The sequence below is a fragment of the Poecilia mexicana genome, unplaced genomic scaffold (genome assembly GCF_051168715.1).
Source record: "Poecilia mexicana isolate PSO_F unplaced genomic scaffold, ASM5116871v1 scaffold_17, whole genome shotgun sequence".
Lineage (NCBI taxonomy): Eukaryota > Metazoa > Chordata > Actinopteri > Cyprinodontiformes > Poeciliidae > Poecilia > Poecilia mexicana.
This window is the reverse complement of record NW_028263386.1, coordinates 2,547,207-2,568,747: the sequence shown is the minus strand read 5'-3', so window position 1 is coordinate 2,568,747 and position 21,541 is coordinate 2,547,207. Positions and strand designations below refer to the sequence as shown.

General features: G+C 38.0%; 1 protein-coding gene across 3 annotated transcripts; it reads right to left on the bottom strand.

Moving 5' to 3' along the window:
* Nucleotides 1–556: 556 nt before the first annotated feature.
* Nucleotides 557–21,539, bottom strand: LOC106905443 (uncharacterized). 3 transcript variants are annotated; one of them, XM_088014409.1, is made up of 4 exons: nucleotides 21,257–21,539; nucleotides 16,647–17,574; nucleotides 16,239–16,247; nucleotides 11,869–12,366 (listed from the first exon to the last, which is right to left on the bottom strand). In XM_088014409.1, exons 1-4 carry the CDS (start codon nucleotides 21,453–21,455, stop codon nucleotides 11,925–11,927), a joined length of 1,578 nt encoding a protein of 525 aa, XP_087870535.1. In that variant the 5' UTR covers nucleotides 21,456–21,539; the 3' UTR covers nucleotides 11,869–11,924. The 3 variants fall into 3 exon arrangements, with proteins under 3 accessions (XP_087870533.1, XP_087870535.1, XP_087870534.1); XM_088014407.1 differs by lacking the exons at nucleotides 11,869–12,366; nucleotides 16,239–16,247; nucleotides 16,647–17,574; nucleotides 21,257–21,539 and adding exons at nucleotides 557–3,004; nucleotides 5,847–6,112; XM_088014408.1 differs by lacking the exons at nucleotides 16,239–16,247; nucleotides 16,647–17,574; nucleotides 21,257–21,539 and adding an exon at nucleotides 14,356–14,654 and having other exon boundaries at nucleotides 11,869–12,880.
* Between the last annotated feature and the right edge of the window lie 2 nt (nucleotides 21,540–21,541).

Here is a 21,541-nt window from a genome sequence, read left to right as displayed (position 1 = left end):
TTCCTCTCTACATCCTTCACTTTTATCATTATTTTTTCCTAAGTATTAGACATAAAATGCCATTTAGATAGGTCCGACCTATCTAAATACCATTATGTCATTATATATTCCTATCCTCACACATCCTTTATATTCTTAGAACCATCTGAATATATTTTAAGGTAATCAGAATGTGAATTTCTTAAATACATGTCTGTCTTTACCCCTACTTCATTTAAATTCCAATCATTTTTCATTTTATGAAGTTTCATGTCTACATTTACCTACAGGAAATAGCCATGGAGTAACAATACTAATCACATTAAACTGCACAATTTCCATGTTCTCTAATCCATACATTTTAGCCCATTTAAGTCAATCTGAATCCATCACTCTGGAATTTTGAATATTCCCAACACTTCTGTAAAATTAAGTTACATTTTCTTCCAATGTGCTAACAGATAATTTCATTAATCTCATTTCCATTGGAGTCTCTCCAATCTCTATTAAGAGAATTAATAGGTGTCTTTTTCACTTCAAGACTCTGTAGTTGTGGGTTTAAGTAGTTGGCAATGTCTTCCAGGAACATAATTACCCAGTAATATTTTAATATTTCCTGTCAATGTAACATTTTTTTAATACAAAAACACAAATGACCACAAATTGGTTCAATAACGCCCCTGATTGAACTGGAGTGTGTGGACAGGCGCTAAACGGGGAAAAAAGAACTCCATATTAATTCATGTCTATTTCCAGACAAAAAGTAATCCATATCATTTATAAAAAATAACTAAATAAAATACACTAATCATCAAGTAGGTAAAAATTACACAACCGCCACAAATCACATACAAGGTTGTTCCAATATATAAAAAAGCTAAAAGTATCTCTAATATCACTGTATTTTGCAGAGCTCTCAGAGCTCTTACGTTGTTTGATACATCCAAGCAGCACATACATTTTAAATGATATATGTACACACATTACAATAATAATAATCATTTAAAAAAAAAAAACATTTATGGGCATCCTAAAATAGGTGACGGTCTAATGTGCTTTGCAAAGTGAAAACAATCCAAGAAATGGTTTAATATCATGGTTTATACAGGAATCCCAGAGTTGAATTTACTACTTTTTACTACCTTTTTTATTACCTCTACAATATTTTTTACTACCTTTTTTATTACCTCTACAATATTTTTTACTACCAACACAAAATCGAGCCAATTCCCTCAATTTTGGGAGATCATGATCGGTCGATATTTACGTGAAGCTGATCTCATCCTCTGATCTTTTCTACCTCAGCAAAGGTCTAAAAATCAGCCACAGTCCTCTTCTGCTCTGCAGCAGAGGTTTGACTGATAGACCGGCCCACCAGGAAATGTCTGCAAGCTGTAGTTATCAATGATGATAACTAATGGTAACTACCAACTCAGAGACTTTCTTCCTATATTCAGCCACATTTCAATCAAAAAAGTGACACTGGGTAAAATCGAAATTGATAAATGATAATCTATGATCTGTGAGAAAGCTGCAATCAGTTCAATAACCCATGTAAGATGGCGGCTCATATAAGACAAAACTTTATCCCACTTATTTGAAGGTCTAACTGTGACTTTATCTTGACCAAAACCTCACATGTTAAAAGCAGAAGGCACTATTTTTAGATCTTATCCTAAATCCATAAGACGCAGGATATTTGTTTTTTTTAAAGAATATCAGTAAAATGCAATGACATTCCATTTTCCCAAGCTGATGTTTTATTCTCCATAGAATATTAGTTTGCTGTCCTCGCACAGATTTACTACAGTGAATCTGTGCGAGTTAAATGTCCAATTGTTACTTTTGTATATTTGTGTTGTGTGAAAATTCAGTTCACTATAATAAAAAAAACTTTCCCCACCATATTTTATGTGGAAAACACATCTCACCCATGTGGGTTCTAAAGAGAATAAGAAATACATTTCAAAACACATTTTTTCACAAGTTTGGCTTCAAAGCTGCCCACAACCTGTATGAGTTTTCATGTGCCTGCTCAACTTATCCCTACGATTGAATCTTCTCCCACATGTTTGACAAGGAAAAGGCTTCTCTCTTGTATGAATCGTCTTGTGACGATTTAAAATTCTCATATGAGAGAAACTCTTTCCGCATGACTTGCATGAAAAAGGCCTCTCACCTGTATGAATTATTTTGTGGTCCTTTAAATGACCAAGACGAGAGAAAGTCTTTCCGCATAACTGGCATGAAAAAGGCCTCTCACCTGTATGAATTGTCTTGTGACGATTTAAAATACTCATTTGACAGAAACTCTTTCCACATGACTGACATGAAAAAGGCCTCTCACCCGTATGAACTGTCTTGTGACGATATAAATTACTAGCTTTAGAGAAACTTTTTCCGCATGTTTCACATGAAAAAGGTTTCTCACCAGTGTGGGTTCTGTAATGGTTTTTCAAGTTACACTTTTGTGTGTAACATCTCCCACAAATGTCACATTTGAAAGGTCTTTTCTTTGTTCCAGGATCAGACTGACTCTCTGACACAGAGCAGCTGCTTCCTTCCTGATTTTTGCTCTCAACCACTGCAGAGACATGAAGGGAAAGCTGCTCTGTTCTTGTCTCTTCTTCACTCATATCATCTCCCTGAAGAGTAGAAGTCTCAGTCAAAGCAACAAACTGCTTCTGGACAAGCTGCTCTCCCTCCTGACTGCTGCAGAGGTCCTTCTGGTCCTGTCCAGTTGGTAAATGTTCTGGTGGCTGTTGTTCATGTTGAAGCACTGAAGAATCTAGCTCCTCTTTTCTTACATATGTTAGTGGATATTCTATTTCCTCATATTTGAACAGGGTAGGTTCTGGTTCCTCCTCTTCTTTTTTAATCCATTTTGGTTCTGGTTCCATCTGTTCCTCTTCAGTCCACTGGTGTTCTGCTTCTTTCTGGTCCTCACTGGACCTACTTGCCAGGCTCCAGACTTGTTGAATGGCAGAAGCTTCTTCCTCATTGGAGACACTTGGCTGTTGGAGGTCTGTGGGAAAAAAGGATGACATCATTAATATAATTTAATTGATGACTATCTCATGGATCAGCCTTGTTTTTCCTGGAGATTCTGGTCTGTAGGCATCATGAAGTTCATCTAAAATTAGTTTGTAGAGTTTAACTGAAAAGCAGGTAAAGTGTCCTCCATAATAATTACAGTTGCGACAAACATGTTCTAAAGATTTTAATGCAGAAGTACAGTTTCATGCAGATTTTCTTTTTACAATTAGATGTTTAACTTTAGGACATTTATACAGTAAAGAAATCGTCTTACCATAAGACAATATGTTTTTAATTTTACTTGTAACCTCACTTTTTAAAGTTGATCAGACTGTGTAGAAACTTCAATCAGTAAAACATAGCATTCTGGTTGCCTGGATTATAAATGTGATGAGACAGAGACTTGTTTCACTAAAATACTGTTCAAAAGAAGAAAGAGAAGAACCTATTCTTTAATAAGGCAGACATGTTGATGTCCAAAAGGAAGTGGATCCAAGAAAATACTGGAAAGACTTGCCTGAAATGTAAACCTATTAATTACTGCTCCGACTGTGCATTCAAATTAGTAACTAGAAATGTGAGAGATGAGGCTGGATGAGTTTATCTCAACACCACACATTGAGGGAGATGGTGCTGCAGGTCAAAACATCTCCAGGTCTCCCTGACCCGGTCCCAATACTCAGGCTTCACCTTACACCCCGCTATGCAGTGTGAACTCAGTCAAAGAGCACATAAGGGTTCGAGTGTGTAGATTACAAGCGTGCATAATTTGAGAATTGGGACAATTTGTCCCTATGTGTTCTAACTTTGCCATCCAAAATGGCGGGACTGGTCACCATTTAGGTATTTGTGCGCCTAAAAAGTACAACTACAACCAAAAATAGACTTTAAATGTACATTATAGGTATTTTTGCTTTCCAAAGTCATTGCTGGAGATATTTGACTGTTCAAATGTGTTTTGTTATAATTCCAATCAATCAATTTTATTTATAAAGCACCTTTCATACTAAAAGCAGCTCAAAGTGCTATACAGATCAATAAAAAAAGCAAACAATTACCCACCCCAACCTCACATGGAAAAAAAAACACAACTGCATTGAAAATGCACAGACTAAGCAGAAATGATTCAGTTCAGGAAATACAATTAAAAAGATGTGTCTTGAGCCTGCTCTTAAAGACAGCAACGTTTTCTGGAGCCCTCAGGTTCTCTGGCAGACCGTTCCACAATACAGGAAAGAAGCCTCACCCTAACTGTGTGTTCTGACTCTGAGAACTGTTAATAGTCCGGAGTCAGAGGGTCTGCAGGGGTTCATAAGGTAATAGCAGTTCAGCAAGATAAGATGGTCCAAGACCATTAAGACGTTTTAAAAAAACAGAAAAATATTCTTAAAATCAATCCTGAGACATACTAGGAGCCAATGCAATGATTTTAAAACAGATGTGATGTGAGCCTCTCTTCTGGTCGTGTTTAGCACTCGAGCAGCAGAGCTTTTACTCCTGCTTTGGGTCTTCTGCTCAAGTCTTGCCCCATGCTGAAGTCAGTGTGTTTGACTGGAGTCCCCCCCAAGTTGTCAATGGCCGACAGTGAACCAGTGACTGGAGGATCACTGACCACACTGTGAACCACAGGAGCAGGGGTGGACTCATGGATTGTCTCTCAACCTCTACAGGTATAGTTTCAGTTGGCTGTGCAGCTGTCACTGTCTGAGTCCGGCCAATCACCACGGTGTCCATGCAGTTCTCCGCGTCCTGTGTCCTACGTAGCATTAATATTTTTATGCTCCAGTTCAGTAACTTTCTGAAACAGTGAGAAACGCCTGGCATCTTACTGGAGACGTTTCTAAAGCCATTGGAAGAGACTTGTTCACAGATGACTGCCACTTCTCTTTGCATTTACCCTCAGCTGACGTGGCACATAGTCCAGTTTTCCAGATGGCTTCCAGTACGAAATCATTTGCTTGTTAGTATTTGCTTCCAAAGCTGAACGTACAGCCCTCTTTCAGCTCATAATCACCTGTTCGCACCAAATTCTGAAAGGTTTACGCAGCTATGTGTAATGCCACCTTGTTGAATACAGAGCAAAATGTGATTTAATCATACAGTTCAGCAGAGTGAAAAACAATTAATTCAATACTTTACTGTTAAAAACTTATATATTTTTTCCCCAATCAGACAAAACTTGCTCTGTGAACATTGCCATATTTCCAAGTTGGCAAAAAATACACATTAAAATGCATTAATATTCAATTTAACAGTCTTGAAGGTTTTGCACTTTTAGCATCAGTTGGATTGCAACAGGATTACAGCTTTGCTCTGCTAGATCAGGGCTGTGCAACTTCTGCAGCTCCAGACCTGCAAATGGCTATGTAGCTCAATTATTATAAGGAACAGTGAAATATTGCACGTTTTTGTTTCATAGGTATGTTCTGTGCCCCTATGAAAAAAACAACAGTTCATCCTTCTTCTCCCACTCTCCTTCCTCATAACTTTCACTGTCGTATTCAGACCTGGAGGTGTGTGAGCAGCATGCAATTATTTAGTAGGATAATTGAGTATGAGATTATAAAGAATTTCCAGCACTGATAATTCTTAGAATTATATATTTAGTCCTGCGGCTTAAATGAATTCCATCTGGTTTTCAGAGATTCGTAAACAAACTTTCTGTTTGTGTTGCAACTTTTTGTCCTGAGCTACAAAACTATCAGCCTCTGTAGCATCAGAGCTAGCAGCTACATCAGTTCCTGTTTACCAGCAGCTGGAGCTGCAGCAACTATCGCCGCTGACGGATCTCCGTCTGCAGTGAAAACATCAGCACCTTTATCCAGACCTACCAGAACTTTGTCTCTGCAGCTCCGAACCGACTCTGTGTAGCTTTATTTCTGGTTTCCAGTTGATTCCCATCATCCTGCGCTGAGCATCGAGCTCTTCCTCGTAGCAAATGATGATTTTTTCAACCTCTGTGAAGATTTCTTGAGCAGCAGCAGTTAGTCGCTCTCTGATAAACTCTCTGAGATGCTGAACTGAAGACATGGTTGCTGGAATAATAACCGCGTACACCACGCTGCAGCAAACAGAAAGGGGCGGGGACGGACCACTGTCAGTCTCTTACCTTATTTGGAAATGGGGCCATTCCAATCCGGAAGTGAAGGGGGCGCTATTTCCTATACTTCCGTTTTTATTTTCTTTTGAAATCTGTGATATATTTTCACCTTTAGGAAGGAGTTTCACTCTCAGAATGTATTTGAACTTCTCTCTTTTATTTACTTCACGGCAGCTCACAGTTTTTAGCAAATTCTGTAGCTGTCGGTGTATTTCTAAATCTGTTTCTTAGTCGCATCTTTTCGGGCCTGCTACTGCCTCTAGTGGCGTGGGGGTGGTAACACAACCAATATAATTACATTACTAAATCAGAATACCACAAAGTCTTTATTATTTACAATTAATTCTGGCATTATTGGCACCGTAAAAGATAAATTCCCTCACAAAAGAACATACCTTTTCATTTTCTTAAGGAAGTAGAGCTAATTAAATGAGATACACAAGAACTGAAAGTGATTTCAGTTTCACTTGATGGCAAACATGTTGAAACTGGCAAATTTTAAATACCTCGAGTCATTCTGAAACCAAAAACAACTCTGTCTCAACTGTTTTCTGAAAGAACATGGAAGATAGCAGGAATACTTTAGCAGGGAGCATCCATCCTCATTTTTCATCAGTTTGGACCTCTGAGCTCATTAAGGTGTTACTGTGTTCCTCTCGCAATAACAACATCTATTAGATGTCATTTATTGACTGTGCAATAATTATTCTTAACCAAACAAAATCATATTTATCTAGAGTGTGCTAAGTATTTTGCTCTATTCAAAAATTGTTGATAATCAGTCATATCAATCAATCATATCATTATACCAGACACTAAAAAGGTCCATAGAAAAAAGGTAAAAACAGGCAAAATAAGAGAAAAATAAAAATAAACATGACATGATATTATTCACCGAGTCACAAATAAATTATGACGCCAATGATTCCATAATCTTGAAGAGAATCTCACAGCAATAAAAGCAAGATTTACTAAAATTGCAATTATATTATTGCATGACACAGATAATCTACACATGCATTTATACATAAGATTCCTGAGCACAGCTGCACATGTGGAAACAGCATTATGTACAAATATAGGGCTAGCACTACTCCATCTAGGCACTTTGAGTAGTAGCTTGATGCCATCATTGTAGGACACATAAAGTTTCTGCAGGCTACTTTTTTTGTATTGTTGCCACAGATGGGCCATGTAATAATGTGATTCATGAATATGATTTATCGTTTTAGAGTCAAAGGAAAATTTCCTCGTTGAATGATTAAATAGTTTCATCTTATTTTTTAAAAAAAAATTCCCCTCTCACCCTCTGTGGGTGGTCTCTTTCATCCTCTGAGCTCGGGTCCTCTACCAGAGGCCTGGGAGCTTGAGGTTCTCCTCCAGTATCTTGGCTGTGCCTAGAACTGCACATTTCTGGACTGAGATGTCTGATGTTGTTCCTGGGATCTGTTTGAGCCACTGCTCCAGTTTGGGGGTGACTGCCCCGAGGGCCCCGATGACCACAGGCACCACTGTGGTCTTCACCTTCCAGGCCTTCTCCAGTTCCTCTCTGAGGCCCTGGTATTTCTCCAGTTTCTCATGCTCCTTCTTCCTGATGTTGTGGTCACTTGGTATTGCTACATCCACCACAACGGCTGTCCTCTGTTCTTTATATATATATATATATATAAAATTCCCCTCTCACCCTCCGTGGGTGGTCTCTTTCATCCTCTGAGCTCGGGTCCTCTACCAGAGGCCTGGGAGCTTGAGGGTTCTGCGCAGTATCTTGGCTGTGCCTAGAACTGCACATTTCTGGACTGAGATGTCTGATGTTGTTCCTGGGATCTGTTTGAGCCACTGCTCCAGTTTGGGGGTGACTGCCCCGAGGGCCCCAATGACCACAGGCACCACTGTGGTCTTCACCTTCCAGGCCTTCTCCAGTTCCTCTCTGAGGCCCTGGTATTTCTCCAGTTTCTCATGCTCCTTCTTCCTGATGTTGTGGTCACTTGGTATTGCTACATCCACCACAACGGCTGTCCTCTGTTCTTATATATATATATATATATATATATATATATATATATATATATATATATATATATATATATATATATATATATATATATATATATATATATATATATATATATATAATTGAGCAAAAGTCAATAACAAACAAATCAATTACAGAAGAATAATTCTGTAATTATTCTTATATATATATATATAAGAATATATATATATATATATATATATATATATATATATATATATATATATATATATATATATATATATATATATATATATATATATATATATATATATATATATATATAAGATATATATAAGACTCTACAATAAAAAGTCCCAATAATATACATGGCACTGTAAAACCAAAAAAAATATATTTTGCTTATATCTGTTTAACAACCCTGGTTGTAACAACCTGGATTGTTATTCTTCTGTAATTGATTTGTTTGTTATTGACTTTTGCTCAATTAAATTTCTTACATATACATTGCAAATGGTATTTTTATTATAGTTGATCATGTTGTTTTTCATGTCTCCTTATTTCTTTTGTTCTTCCTATAATTGATGGAGATATATAGAAATTATTTATAATGTATAAAGGTATAGTTTGTCATTTAATCAGCTCTACATCCTTAAGAAAATGAAAAAATATGTTGTTTTATAATGCCAGAATTAATAGTAAATAATAAAGACTTTGTGGTATTTTGATTTAGTAATGTAATTATATTGGTTGTGTTACCACCCCCACGCCACTAGAGGCAGGAGCAGGCCCTAAAAGATGCGACTTAAGGAGCAGATTTAGAAGTACACCGAAAGCTACAGAATTTGCTAAAAACTGTGAGCTGCCGTGAAGTAAATAAAATATTGAAGTTCAAATACATTCTGAGAGTGAAACTCCTTCCTATGGGACAATGCAGCAGTTTCCTAGCTTAGCGTATGCGGGCTTCTTCTTGTTTTCTATTATGGCGTATCGAAAGCAACTTTAAGCATACCGCCACCTACTGTACATGAGTGTGTAGCAACATTATGTCCATTATGTTATGGAGTGAAAATAGTCTCAAAATATCTGTGCGTGTGTAAAAAGATTTGTTAGTGTCTAAGAAGATTTGTGTGTGTGTAAAAGTATATGTGCGTATGTAAAATTATTTGTACCTGTTTAAAAGTATCTGTGCTTGTGTAATATTGGATTTGTAAACTTTAAAAATAAAATAAACATTCTCCTATGCCTATAAATGTTGAAAGAATATGCACAAGTCACCTGGTACACACACACACACACACACACACACACACACACACACACACAAAGCTGCATTTACACACAGATCCAGTTACGAGTGCACAAGTATTTTTGAGACTCATTTGACGCTTCGGGAAGTTCCCAGATTTGTGTGTAGATGGTGCGTTTACATGCTGGTAGAGAGCTGGGTCATCTGAGTGTTGCTCTGAGTCTAGTGTTTTTAGCCTCTAACGTTTCTCACTGTGCTTGTGCCGAAGTGGCAAATACGTTAGTTCGGTGGAAAACGGTTTATCTCAGCACTTCCTTATAATATCCTAAAATTATTTACAGACATGTTGTGCATTTTATGCAAATATCGGCAGCTCATAATTTGCTGTGTCAAAATATGCATCCCCCTCTAACTCAGCCAAATAGAATAGGAAGGATTTCACTTTTCTACATAATCATTAATGTTCTCTGAGCTACTGGTATTGTTTCATACCAAAAGGACGATATTTGGGAAAAATAGATAGGGCATGCATATATCGGCTGGCTCAAAATCCATATTGCCAAAAAATGCATTCCCTTCTAGCTTGAAAAAATAAAGAGTTAAGAGTGAAATAACCTTTTATTCATAATTACACTTATCCTTTGAACTATAGTATGAGTTTTACATCAATAGGATAATATTTGGGGAAAATAGGGAGGGTGTGCAGATATCAGCAGGCTAATATTAGGTTTTGCCGAAAAATGCATCACCCTGCTAACATGGAGAAATAAAGAGTTAAGAGAGATTTCACCTTTTCTACATCATCAGAGTAGTTCTATGATCTACTGGTATGAGTTTCACATCAATAGGATACTATTTGGGGAATATAGAGAGGGCCTGCATATGTTGTCTAATAATTTGTTTAGCCAAAAAATGAATCCCCCTGCTAACTTGAAGAAATGAAGAGTTAAGAGGGATTTCACCTTTTCTATGGAATGACACTTGTTGTCTGAGCTACTGCTATAAGTTTCATATCAACAGGACAATAGATAGACAGGGTATGCAAATATTTCCAGGCATAGAAATTAAAATGCATCCCTCCAAACATTAATAGACTAGACAGTTAAGGATGATATAAAAAGTTCTACATATTGGGCCTTTGTTTTCTAATGCTTTAACCTATAAAAGAAAAAGTGGGGAATTTCAAACCATATGCGGAGAACATTTTTATTAGACACTGACTGAAAAAATGTTCGAGTCATATGTTTCAATAAAGGTGTAAAAACCGTATTTATTTAAATTAATTTGCCAAATAAAACCCACCATTTTAGGGCTTACATGGTTAAGAAACATGATAATGTTACGAATATCTTCAAAAGTTTCCTCTTCGGTTATATTTCAGTCTGTTTTCTCATCAATATGCGAGAGTTTAGAGCGATGTGAGCTACCGAGACTGGGCATGCAATTTTTGGCAGGCATGCGTTTCTCGGCATAACACCGGATCTGTGTGTAAATGTGGTTTTGTGTGTGTGTGTACCAGGTGATTTGTGCGTACTTTTTCAACATTTATAGGCATAGGAGAAGGTTTATTTTATTTTTAAGGTTTACAAATCCAGTATTACACGCACACAGATATTTTGAGACTATTTTCACTCCATACAAAAACAAGTTGAAGAAACAACTTCGTATTAATTCATAAATCTTTATTACAAGACAAAACGTAGACGATACAATTTAGAAAAAAACAAATACACAAATCAAGTAAAAAAACATCACAAGGCCGATAAACAATGACTCCAATAGTTAAAGTTAGAAATATCTAATATCACCATATGTTGCAGTTGTCAAAGCCGTGTCCTGAAGTTTTTAGATGTGCCACAGGTACAAAACACTGGAATGAAATGGCTTCATTACTTCCTCCTTGTGTAGAATGACCTTATTATTCTATTTAGGTGTGGTGCAGCAGAGGCACATCTAAAAGTTGCAGGACAGCAGCCCTTGAGGACTGGAGTTTGACACCTGTGAGCTAGACCCTGCTTTAAATACACTTTGAAACCATGATAATGCATGTAAATCTATCTAGTTATGTTGAAAACTTAATGAGATATTTTCGTCATAATTTGTCTTGTATGCTGAACTGACAACTCCTCTGATGGATTTCTTAATGCGCAAGCATGCGTAGTCACTGCACCTATGCTATTCTGACAGCGTATGAAGCTTGTGTGGTGAGGCGACAGTTGCTAGCTCTTATCCAGCAGAGAGAACATAATTAAGTCATGTGACATTTCTAGCTCTTACATGCAGGTTATAGACGTTATGCAAGAAAGTTGAAAACTTTTCATCTTTTGTTGCCGTCGTTGATATCGTATGCCATGTGATGGGTTCAGCCGGAGTTGAAAAAAATTGACACTTAGCTCCAAGTGTGTTTAGCCGTTACCAAGAAAACGAGAGGGGAGGGAACACGAGGCACAGGAGTGAAACTTTTTGTCACCCAGTCTCTTTGTAGAAAGAGAGATGATGAAAACAAAGAAGCAATTTTATATCCATCATTTTATTAATAAGCTCATTTTTATTTACTGCTGATTGATTTATTGTTTCTTGTGGAAATTCTTCTCACCTGTATGAATTTTCTGGTGGTAATTTAACTGACTAATTCGATAGAAACTTTTTCCACATGACGTGCATGAAAAAGGTCTCTCCCCTGTATGAATTTTCTTGTGTTCATTTAAATTACTAATTCGATAGAAACTTTTTCCACATGACGTGCATGAAAAAGGTCTCTCCCCTGTATGAATTATCTTGTGGTCATTTAAATGACCAAGTCGAGAGAAACTCTTTCCACATGACAGGCATGAAAAAGGTTTCTCACCTGTATGAATTTTCTTGTGCCGATTTAAAACATTCATTAAAGAGAAACTTTTTCCGCATGTTTCACATGAAAAAGGTCTCTCACCAGTGTGAGTTCTGTGATGGATTTTCAAGTTACACTGTTGTGTGTAACATCTCCCACAAATGTCACATTTGAAAGATCTTTTCTTTGTGCCAGTATCAGACTGACTCTCTGACACAGAGCAGCTGCTTCCTTCCTGATCTTTGCTCTCATTCACTGCAGAGACATGAAGGGAAAGCTGCTCTGTTCTTGTCTCTTCTTCACTCATATCATCTCCCTGAAGAGTAGAAGTCTCAATCAAAGCAACAAACTGCTTCTGGACAAGCTGCTCTCCCTCCTGACTGCTGCAGAGGTCCTTCTGGTCCTGTCCAGTTGGTAAATGTTCTGGTGGCTGTTGTTCATGTTGAAGCACTGAAGAATCTAGCTCCTCTTTTTTTACATACACTAGTTGATATTCTATTTCCTCATGTTTAAACAGTGCATGTTCTGGTTCCTCCTCTTTTTTAATCCATTTTGTTCCTGGTTCCATCTGTTCCTCTTCAGTCCACTGATGTTCTGCTTCTTTCTGGTCCTGACTGGACCTACCTGCCAGGCTACAGACTTGTAGGATGGCAGAAGCTTCCTCTTCATTGGAGACACTTGGCTGTTGGAGGTCTTTGGGAACAAAGGATGACATCATTAATATAACTTAATTGATGACTATCTCATGGATCAGCCTGGTTTTTCCTGGAAAAACCAGGTTTGTAGGCATCATATGGTTAATCTAAAATCAGTTTGTAGATTTTAACTAAAAAGCAGCATTAATTTGCTACTATGGCAAAAATGTTACAAATATTTCAAATACATTATGATTTTAATCAAGAAGTACAGTTTCATACAGATTTTGTATTTACAATTAAATGTTTAATTTTAATGCGTTCATACACTTATAACCATATGTCTAGTCTCACTTTTTAAAGTTGATCAGACTGTGTAGGAATTTAATTTAGTAAAACATGACATTCTGGGTATCTGGGTTATAAATATGATGAGACAGATACCCATTCTCTAAGCCACTATTCAAAAAAGAAAGAGAAGTAATCACTTCATTCACTAAGGCAGATGTGTTGATGTTCAAAAGGAAGTGGGTGAAAGAAAAGATCATAAAGACTGACCTAAAATCGAAACCTATTCATTATTGCTTAGATTTTCATTTAGCTTAGTAACTGAATGTGTGAGACATGATGCTGAATGAGTTTATCTCAACACCAAACACTGAGGAGGATGGTGGAGCAGGTCAACACATCTCCAGATCTCTGTAAGAGAGCTGCAGCGAAGAGGAACATCCTGAAGTCATCAGGTCTCCATAGCAACCATCAGACACTATGAAACTGGATGTTTGGGAGAAATAACACAAAGAAATGATTTCCTCTAATCACTGTTGGAGTCATCTGATCCATTGAACTTGTATGTGTTCCAGACAGCAAATGTGCAGCAACAGAGATATTTCATTAAACACATTTGAGAAATATAGATTTGGAGATGTGTGCATGTTTCTACTTTGACACAGTTTGCCATTCCCCTGTAGAACTGGCCTGGGTCCCTGAACTGAAGGGATAACAGTAAATTATTCTTTTTTTTACTATAATTAATTGATCCCTTACAATTTATTTTACTTTAACAATTAATTAAAATGCAGATTTTTCACTTTTAGCTTCAACAAATTGATAGAATTAGTTTTTATCTGCTATATCAGGGCTTTGCAAAATGCGGCGCCATACCAGTAAGCGGCTCTATGGCTCACTTATAAAAAAGAAATATTGTCGTTATTTGTTTACTCCATTTGTTCTGCGTCTCCCCCTCTTCTTCATAATACTCTCCACTGCTCTGATTTTGTAAATCAATCATGAATTGTATTCCAGATTTCCAGCACTAATACCACTTAGAGTAATATATGTAGTCAGGCGGCTTGACTCAAACAGGTTTTCTCTTTGTGCTACCACGTTTGTGCTAGCCTCTGTAGCATCCGAGCTAGCAGCTAAATCAGTTCCTGTTCAGCCCCGTTTAGCAGCAGCTGGAGCTGCAGCAACTATCGCCGCTGACGGATCTCCGTCTGCTGTGAAAACATCAGCACCTTTATCCAGACCTACCAGAACTTTGTCTCTGCAGCTCCGAACCGACTCTGTGTAGCTTAATTTCTGGTTTCCAGTCGATCCCCACCATCCTGCGCTGAGCATCGAGCTCTTCCTCGTAGCAAATGATGGTTTTTTCAACCTCTGTGAAGATTTCTTGAGCAGCAGCAGTTAGTCGCTCTCTGATAAACTCTCTGAGATGCTGAACTGAAGACATGGTTGCTGACATATTAGCTCAGATGGGACAACGTATCAGTTTCCTATCGCATTCAAACTTCTTCTTCTTCGATTTATTTTGTTTTGGGGCGGTTGGCAGACAAGGAAATTGGTGCAATACCGCCCCCTACTGAACTGGATAGTGGAAAGCCGAAAAACAGTTTAAAGCAGTGGTCCCCAAACTTTTTCATGTGAGGGCCACATAACTTGTCCCTTCTCTGGTGGGGGGCCGGAGATTGTTGACGGAGGGGGGGCGGCGGCGGGGGGTTCGTTTCTCGATTGATTTTTACCCAGAAAGCACATGGGCAAAACCCATGAGTGAAACGGTCCTTGGGACTGACTTAGTAAATATTCCTTTGAGGGAATGTAACTTTAACATATTAATTTCTTATATGTTAACATAAAGGCTCGTTTTGAAGTATGAGCTGCTACTTTGCTCCTGCATTGCTTCGAAGAATTCAACCTGGAATGCGGCGTTCATAACAGACACGTGTGTTCATCTGCTCTACCGCTCGCAAACAACCGTACTGATTAAATAACATAATAGTCAAGCAGTTCCCTAAAAGTCCAACAGATGGCAGCAATGCGCCCCATTGTTTACAGGACACACTTCCTGCTAAAGAGCCCCCTGGTGGTTGAAGAAAAATCCACATATAAACCGGAAAATACAATAAATGAAAAAACATCTGAATGCTCTCTGGTATTGTTCAGGGGGACGGACCAAATGTGGGGGCGGACCGGATCCGGCCCGCGGGCGGGCCGTAGTTTGGGGACCCCTGGTTTAAAGAAACAACTTCGTATTAATTCATAAATCTTTATTACGAGACAAAAAGTATTCCATGCAATTTAGAAAAAAAAATTACAAAAATCAAGTAAAAGAAAACATCACAAGGCAGGTAAGCAATGACTCCCAATAATTAAAGTTAGAAATATCTAATATCACCATATATTGCAGTTGTCAGAGCTTTTATTGAAGTAGTTTTATACATCCAATCTGTACATACATCTTTACATGAAATTCCTCAACATGAAAAGCTGGTATGCTACTCATGACAAACATTTGACTTGCAGATGTTCAACGTGGAAATATGAGGATTCTTAAAGGGTCCTGATTGGCTACTTGCAGTTTCTTCATTACAGTTTTACTGTAGTTACACCACAGGTGAGCCAAACAAAACGTGGTGCAATAAGTTCCAAAAAGTAACACTTTCACTTTATCTGCACACATGCTAAATTTCAGTGCCAAAATATTAGCTTGCATACAGGAAGGACAAGATTTGATAATCCCAAAGGCCCTTGACCAACAGGGGTTAATTTTTATATAAATAGATAAAATGGGGCCTCTGTCAATAATATAGTTTTTTGTTTTACTTGTTTTTAGCAGTAAAAATTAAAAGTTATCATTCCCAGATAAAAAAGCAAAGATCCATATTTACTGAACACCCTGTGGATCTGCATTAAATGGTTTGTTCCTGCTTAGTGAATTTGAAGGTTACAGTGTTCAGCAGCAGACTAAGACTACAACGACTGAGAGCTGAACTATGCAGTCAAAAAAATAACGTTCAGGTTTTCATAAAAGAAAAAAGGAAAAAGAAAATGACAAATAAAAGGGTGTCTCTTTATAAGCCAGTTTGTCTCCAAGAGACATGGATAGACTGTACTTTGAATCCAACGCGCTCCCAGACTGCTCGCTCCTCCTCACCAGGCTTTATACTACTCTCTGTGGTAGGAGACCAGGAGCCAGACAGGTAACTGAAGTAATGTTCACACGGTGACGAGAGACAGCGCTTCTCTCGTTTATGAACATTGTGTGTTGAGGTGACGGTGACTAGATCTCATTCAGCCGAGTGAACAACATAATTTGTGCATGTGAGATTTCTAGGTCATACATACGGGGGATATAGACGTTACGCAAGAAAATTGAAAACTTTTCATCTTTTGTTGCCGTTGTCGCCATCGATTATCGTGTGTTGGGTTCAACCAGAGTGGAAGGAAAAAGACGCTTTTAGCTCCCTGTGTGTTTAGCAGTTACCAAGAAAATGAGAGGGGAGGGAATAATATGAGGCACATGTTTATCGTGAAAACCCTTAAACGTATGACTTATCTTGTGACGATTTAAATGACAAATTTGAGAGAAATTCTTTCCGCATGACTGGCATGAAAAAGGCTTCTCACCCGTATGAATTTTGTTGTGACGATCTAAGTGACTAAATCGAGAGAAATTCTTACCACATGACTGGCATGAAAAAGGCTTCTCACCCGTATGAATTTTCTTGTGACGATTTAAATTACTTATTTGAGAAAAACTTTTTCCGCATGACTGGCATGAAAACGGTTTCTCACCTGTATGAATTCTCTTGTGACGATTTAAATCTCTCAATCGAGAGAAACCTTTCCCGCATATTTCACATGAAAAAAGTCTCTCAACAGTGTGGGTTCTGTAATGGTTTTTCAACTTATAATGTTGGGTGTAACATCTCCCACAAATGTCACATTTGAAAGGTCTTTTCTTTGTGCCGGTATCAGACTGACTCTCTGACACAGAGCAGCTGCTTCCTTCCTGATCTTTGCTCTCAACCACTGGAGAGATATGAAGGGAAAGCTGCTCTGTTCTTGTCTCTTCTTCACTCATATCATCTTCCTGAAGAGTAGAAGTCTCAGTCAAAGCAACAAACTGCTTCTGGACAAGCTGCTCTCCCTCCTGACTGCTGCAGAGGTCCTTCTGGTCCTGTCCAGTTGGTAAATGTTCTGGTGGCTGCTGTTCATGTTGAAGCACTGAAGAATCTAGCTCCTCTTTTTTTACATATGTTAGTGGATATTCAATTTCCTCATGTTTGAACAGGGTAGGTTCTGGTTCCTCCTCTTCTTTTTTAATCCATTTTGGTCCTGGTTCCATCTGTTCCTCTTCAGTCCACTGATGTTCTGCTTCTTTCTGGTCCTCACTGGACCTACTTGCCAGGCTACAGACTTGATGGATGGCAGAAGCTTTTTCCTCATTGGAGACACTTGGCTGTTGTAGGTCTGTGGGAAAAAAGGACGACGTCATTAATATAATTTAATTAATCACTATCTTAGGCATCAGCCTGGTTTTTACTGGAGATTCAGGTCTATAGGGATCATGTGGTTAATCTAAAATTAGTTTGTGGTTTTTAACTAAAGAGCTGGTGAAATGTCCTCCACATTAATTTTCTACTATGGCAAAAATGTTAAAAAGATTTCAAATACATTCAGATTTTAATCTAGAAGTACAGTTTCATACAGATTTTTTATTTACAATTAAATGTTTAATTTTAGGGCATTCATACAGTGAAGAACTCAAAATACAATTAGACAATGTGTTGTTAATCTCACTTATAACCTTATGTCTAGCCTCACTTTTGGGGCAAGGTGAGAATTCATCTGTTAAACTGACTGAAAATGAATACATGAACTAAAAACTGAAGTATATACATTTTTCATAAACGTATTTGTGAGCCTGCCTCTATTATTAAATTGAATATAATTTCAGATCTTTGTCTAACTTTTCTTCAGGTTAATTTAGAACGTGAGCCATTATTATTACAGGTTAGTTTTCTAAACTACAGAATAGTAACTGTTGGGGAAGCTCAAAAATGACAAATTGGATTGATATTGATATCTAATAGAAACACCAGTGTTATGCCAGATTTACAAATATTTTATTTTACGAAATTTTTTTATCGGATTACTAGATTAATCGTAAGAATAATTGATAGATTACTCGATTACTAAAATGTTTGTTTACAACAGCCCTAATTGAAACCTATTTATTATTGCTCTGACTGTACATGTAGGAGGTTAGTAACTGGAATTGTGAGAGATGATGCTGGATGAGTTTATCTCAACACCACACACTGAGGAGGATGGTGGTGCAGGTCCACACATCTCCAGGTCTCTGTATGAGAACTGCAGCAAAGAGGAAAATCCTGGAGTCACCTGGGTGACGTAAAGCGGCGTGCGCACAAAAAATGTGCAGCGCCATATTTTACGCACAAGTTGGCATGTATAAAATTAACTTTGCATCAAAGTTTACGTAAATATACGCACACTTTTTCGCTGGTGTGAAAATGTGCGGCAGTCACGCAAACCTTTTCTGTGGACATCAAACTACAAAGCATCAAGACTCCCCTAAATACACTGAAATCTGACTACATTCTGTGTTATTTAGACCAAGAAGCACCAAACCCGATGTTTTTCATGATTTTAATATTTTATTGCTTAAACGTAAACGATGAAACTGAACCGCATTTATCCTCAGACAATAAGCTAACGCGCACATAAAATAAAAATGACAGGATGTGAAAACCTCACTCAAATGTAAATAGTAGTTTTCCTCAGTTTTTGTCTCATAAAGATGTAACTCATTGGTTTGGGCGCCAAAGCGCATGGAATGTAATTTTATTACACGGGGTAATTTTATTCCCACTAAAAAAAGAAAACAGGGTTGGATTACCAGATTAACTCAATTCTACAGTTTTTATAATAAACGTCCATATTTCCCACTCAAATGACTCTCTGACTGTCTCTTTAAATCCCGGATGAACGCACTGCTGTTCAGACAGGCATTTGCACGATCTTAATTTGGATTTTTTTTATTTTTATTTAAAATGTATTTTTATTTTTGTGAGGTGACATTATGTGCCCTCAAAGCACCATTTAAATAAAATATATAATTATTATTATAAATACTAATACTGCTACAAACAAGTATTACTGGTTACTTCCATGGTTACTGGTTACATGGTTATTTATACTAATTTACATATGTATTTGTGGGAGGCGACAGGCAGACCAGCAGCTGCGCTCTATTTCCCGCAAATTAAAACAGCCAAGTTTTAGTGTGAAAACTGCACAGTCTTTTATGCATGAGGCCCCTGGTCTCCATAACAATTAGAGTAATGTATTTAGTAGAGGTGTGCCGATCGATCGGCCACCGATCATAATCGGGCCGATTTCCGTGAAAAAGTGTATGATCGGTGATCGCCGATCACGGTCTTTTGTTGCCGATCACACAAACCGATCATCACCTGCATCTCATTTCCAGCATGCCTGTGCAGCTGGTCTCCTCTTTCCTTCACGCTGCGCAAACGCGCAGCAACAAATCCTAAGCGATGAGGAACTATGACGTACTGAGTGAATGGGGAAGTTTGCGTGTTGCAGCGGAAAATTGAAGCAGGTCAAAATGCATCAACACAACGAAGCTAATATGGCATAAAGACATATGGAGGACCAGACAGCAGGTAAAGCAGCGCACAGCTACAAACACTCACCCGGATTAGCATGACGGTCAGAAAGCTAAACAAGTAACCCGCAAAATTATTTAAGTCTTCGAGCTGCGATGTAAGACGCTGGTTCTGCTCTCGCTGTTGAACCGCTGCTACGCTACAGGTAGTAATATTTGACAGACGGAGCTTCGCTTCTGCTCCACCTGGTGGTGACTCTCACACCGAACCTCTGCTTAAAGCTGCAGCATCTAACTTAAAAAAATAAGTTTTACATACGTATTAAAACTTTCGCTGTCCTAACATGAGACAGATAATCTCTGAAAAAATAATCGATCTCCTCCCTGATCTGCATAATTACTCCGCTCAGTCAGAAACAGCCAATCAGAACTAGCAGTAATCAGCTAGCCGCCATGCTATCAGGAAGTTTTCATTCAGTAACTCAGGATTGTTTATTGTAATGGAACCTGTATTTGCCTTTGATGTTTTATACTTTAATTTTTTTGGCAATAGTAATTTGTTTTATTTTGGCTCTTTGCGTTATTTAGCCTCTTCAGAGCCTTCATATGTTATCAGTCTGTTAAAGATAGTGTTACCGATAGCAGTACAATTTGCACAATGCCTGTTTTGTTTAGTTTTTTTTTTTTGGAAAAAGTTATTAAAAACAAGTTTTTGTCTAAATTAAGGTGAATTCATGGTTCCTTTTTCCACATAATGTAACGGTTACATTAACCATAATGTAAATAAAAAAATTATGTGATCAGTATCGGTGATCGGCCCTCATGGGCGATCAGTATCGGTATTGGCAGGAAAAACCTGATCGGCACATCTCTAGTATTTAGTCATGGGGTTAGACTCAAACACGTTTTCTGTTACGAAGCTGAAGTTGGTTTCCAATTTCAATTTGTGAAACCTTTTTCTGATTTCTGAAACTTCACTTAACAGACCGCTGCAGAAGATCTTTCCTTCCAACAGCCATCACCATCTACAATAACTCTTTGAAGAATTAATGAGTTTCAATTTCCCATTGGGATTAATATAGTGGTTTTGAAATAGAATTTAATTTGAAAAAAACTGCATGGAACAAGTGTGAATAGTAATCTGATCTTTAGTAAAGTTTCACAAATCCCAAGCATGGTTATAAATAGTCTGCTATTAGAGCAGAATAATCCAGTCCAGGTTTGATGTATCTAGGTGTCGTAGTTTTTAAACTTCAGTCGATTAAAGACGGGGAAGGTGGTGAAAAATTAAATTAGCCATTTTCCGAATTGGAAGCTTGAATCGGAAACCAACTTCAGCTTCGTTTTTCTGTTTATGCTGAGTTACAAAGCGATCAACCTCCGTAGCATCAGAGCTAGCAGCTAAATCAGTTCCTGTTTACCAGCAGCTGGAGCTGCAGCAACTATCGCCGCTGACGGATCTCCGTCTGCTGTGAAAACATCAGCACCTTTATCCAGACCTACCAGAACTTTGTCTCTGTAGCTCCGAACCGACTCTGTGTAGCTTAATTTGTGGTTTCCAGTCGATCCCCATCATCCTGCGCTGAGCATCGAGCTCTTCCTCGTAGCAAATGATGGTTTTTTCAACCTCTGTGGAGATTTCTTGAGCAGCAGCAGTTAGTCGCTCTTTGATAAACTCTCTGAGATGCTGAACTGAAGACATGGTTGCTGAAATATTAGCCGAAATGGGTCAATGCAACAGGTTTCTAGCTTAGCGTATGCGGGCTTCTTCTTCTTCGATGTTTTCTT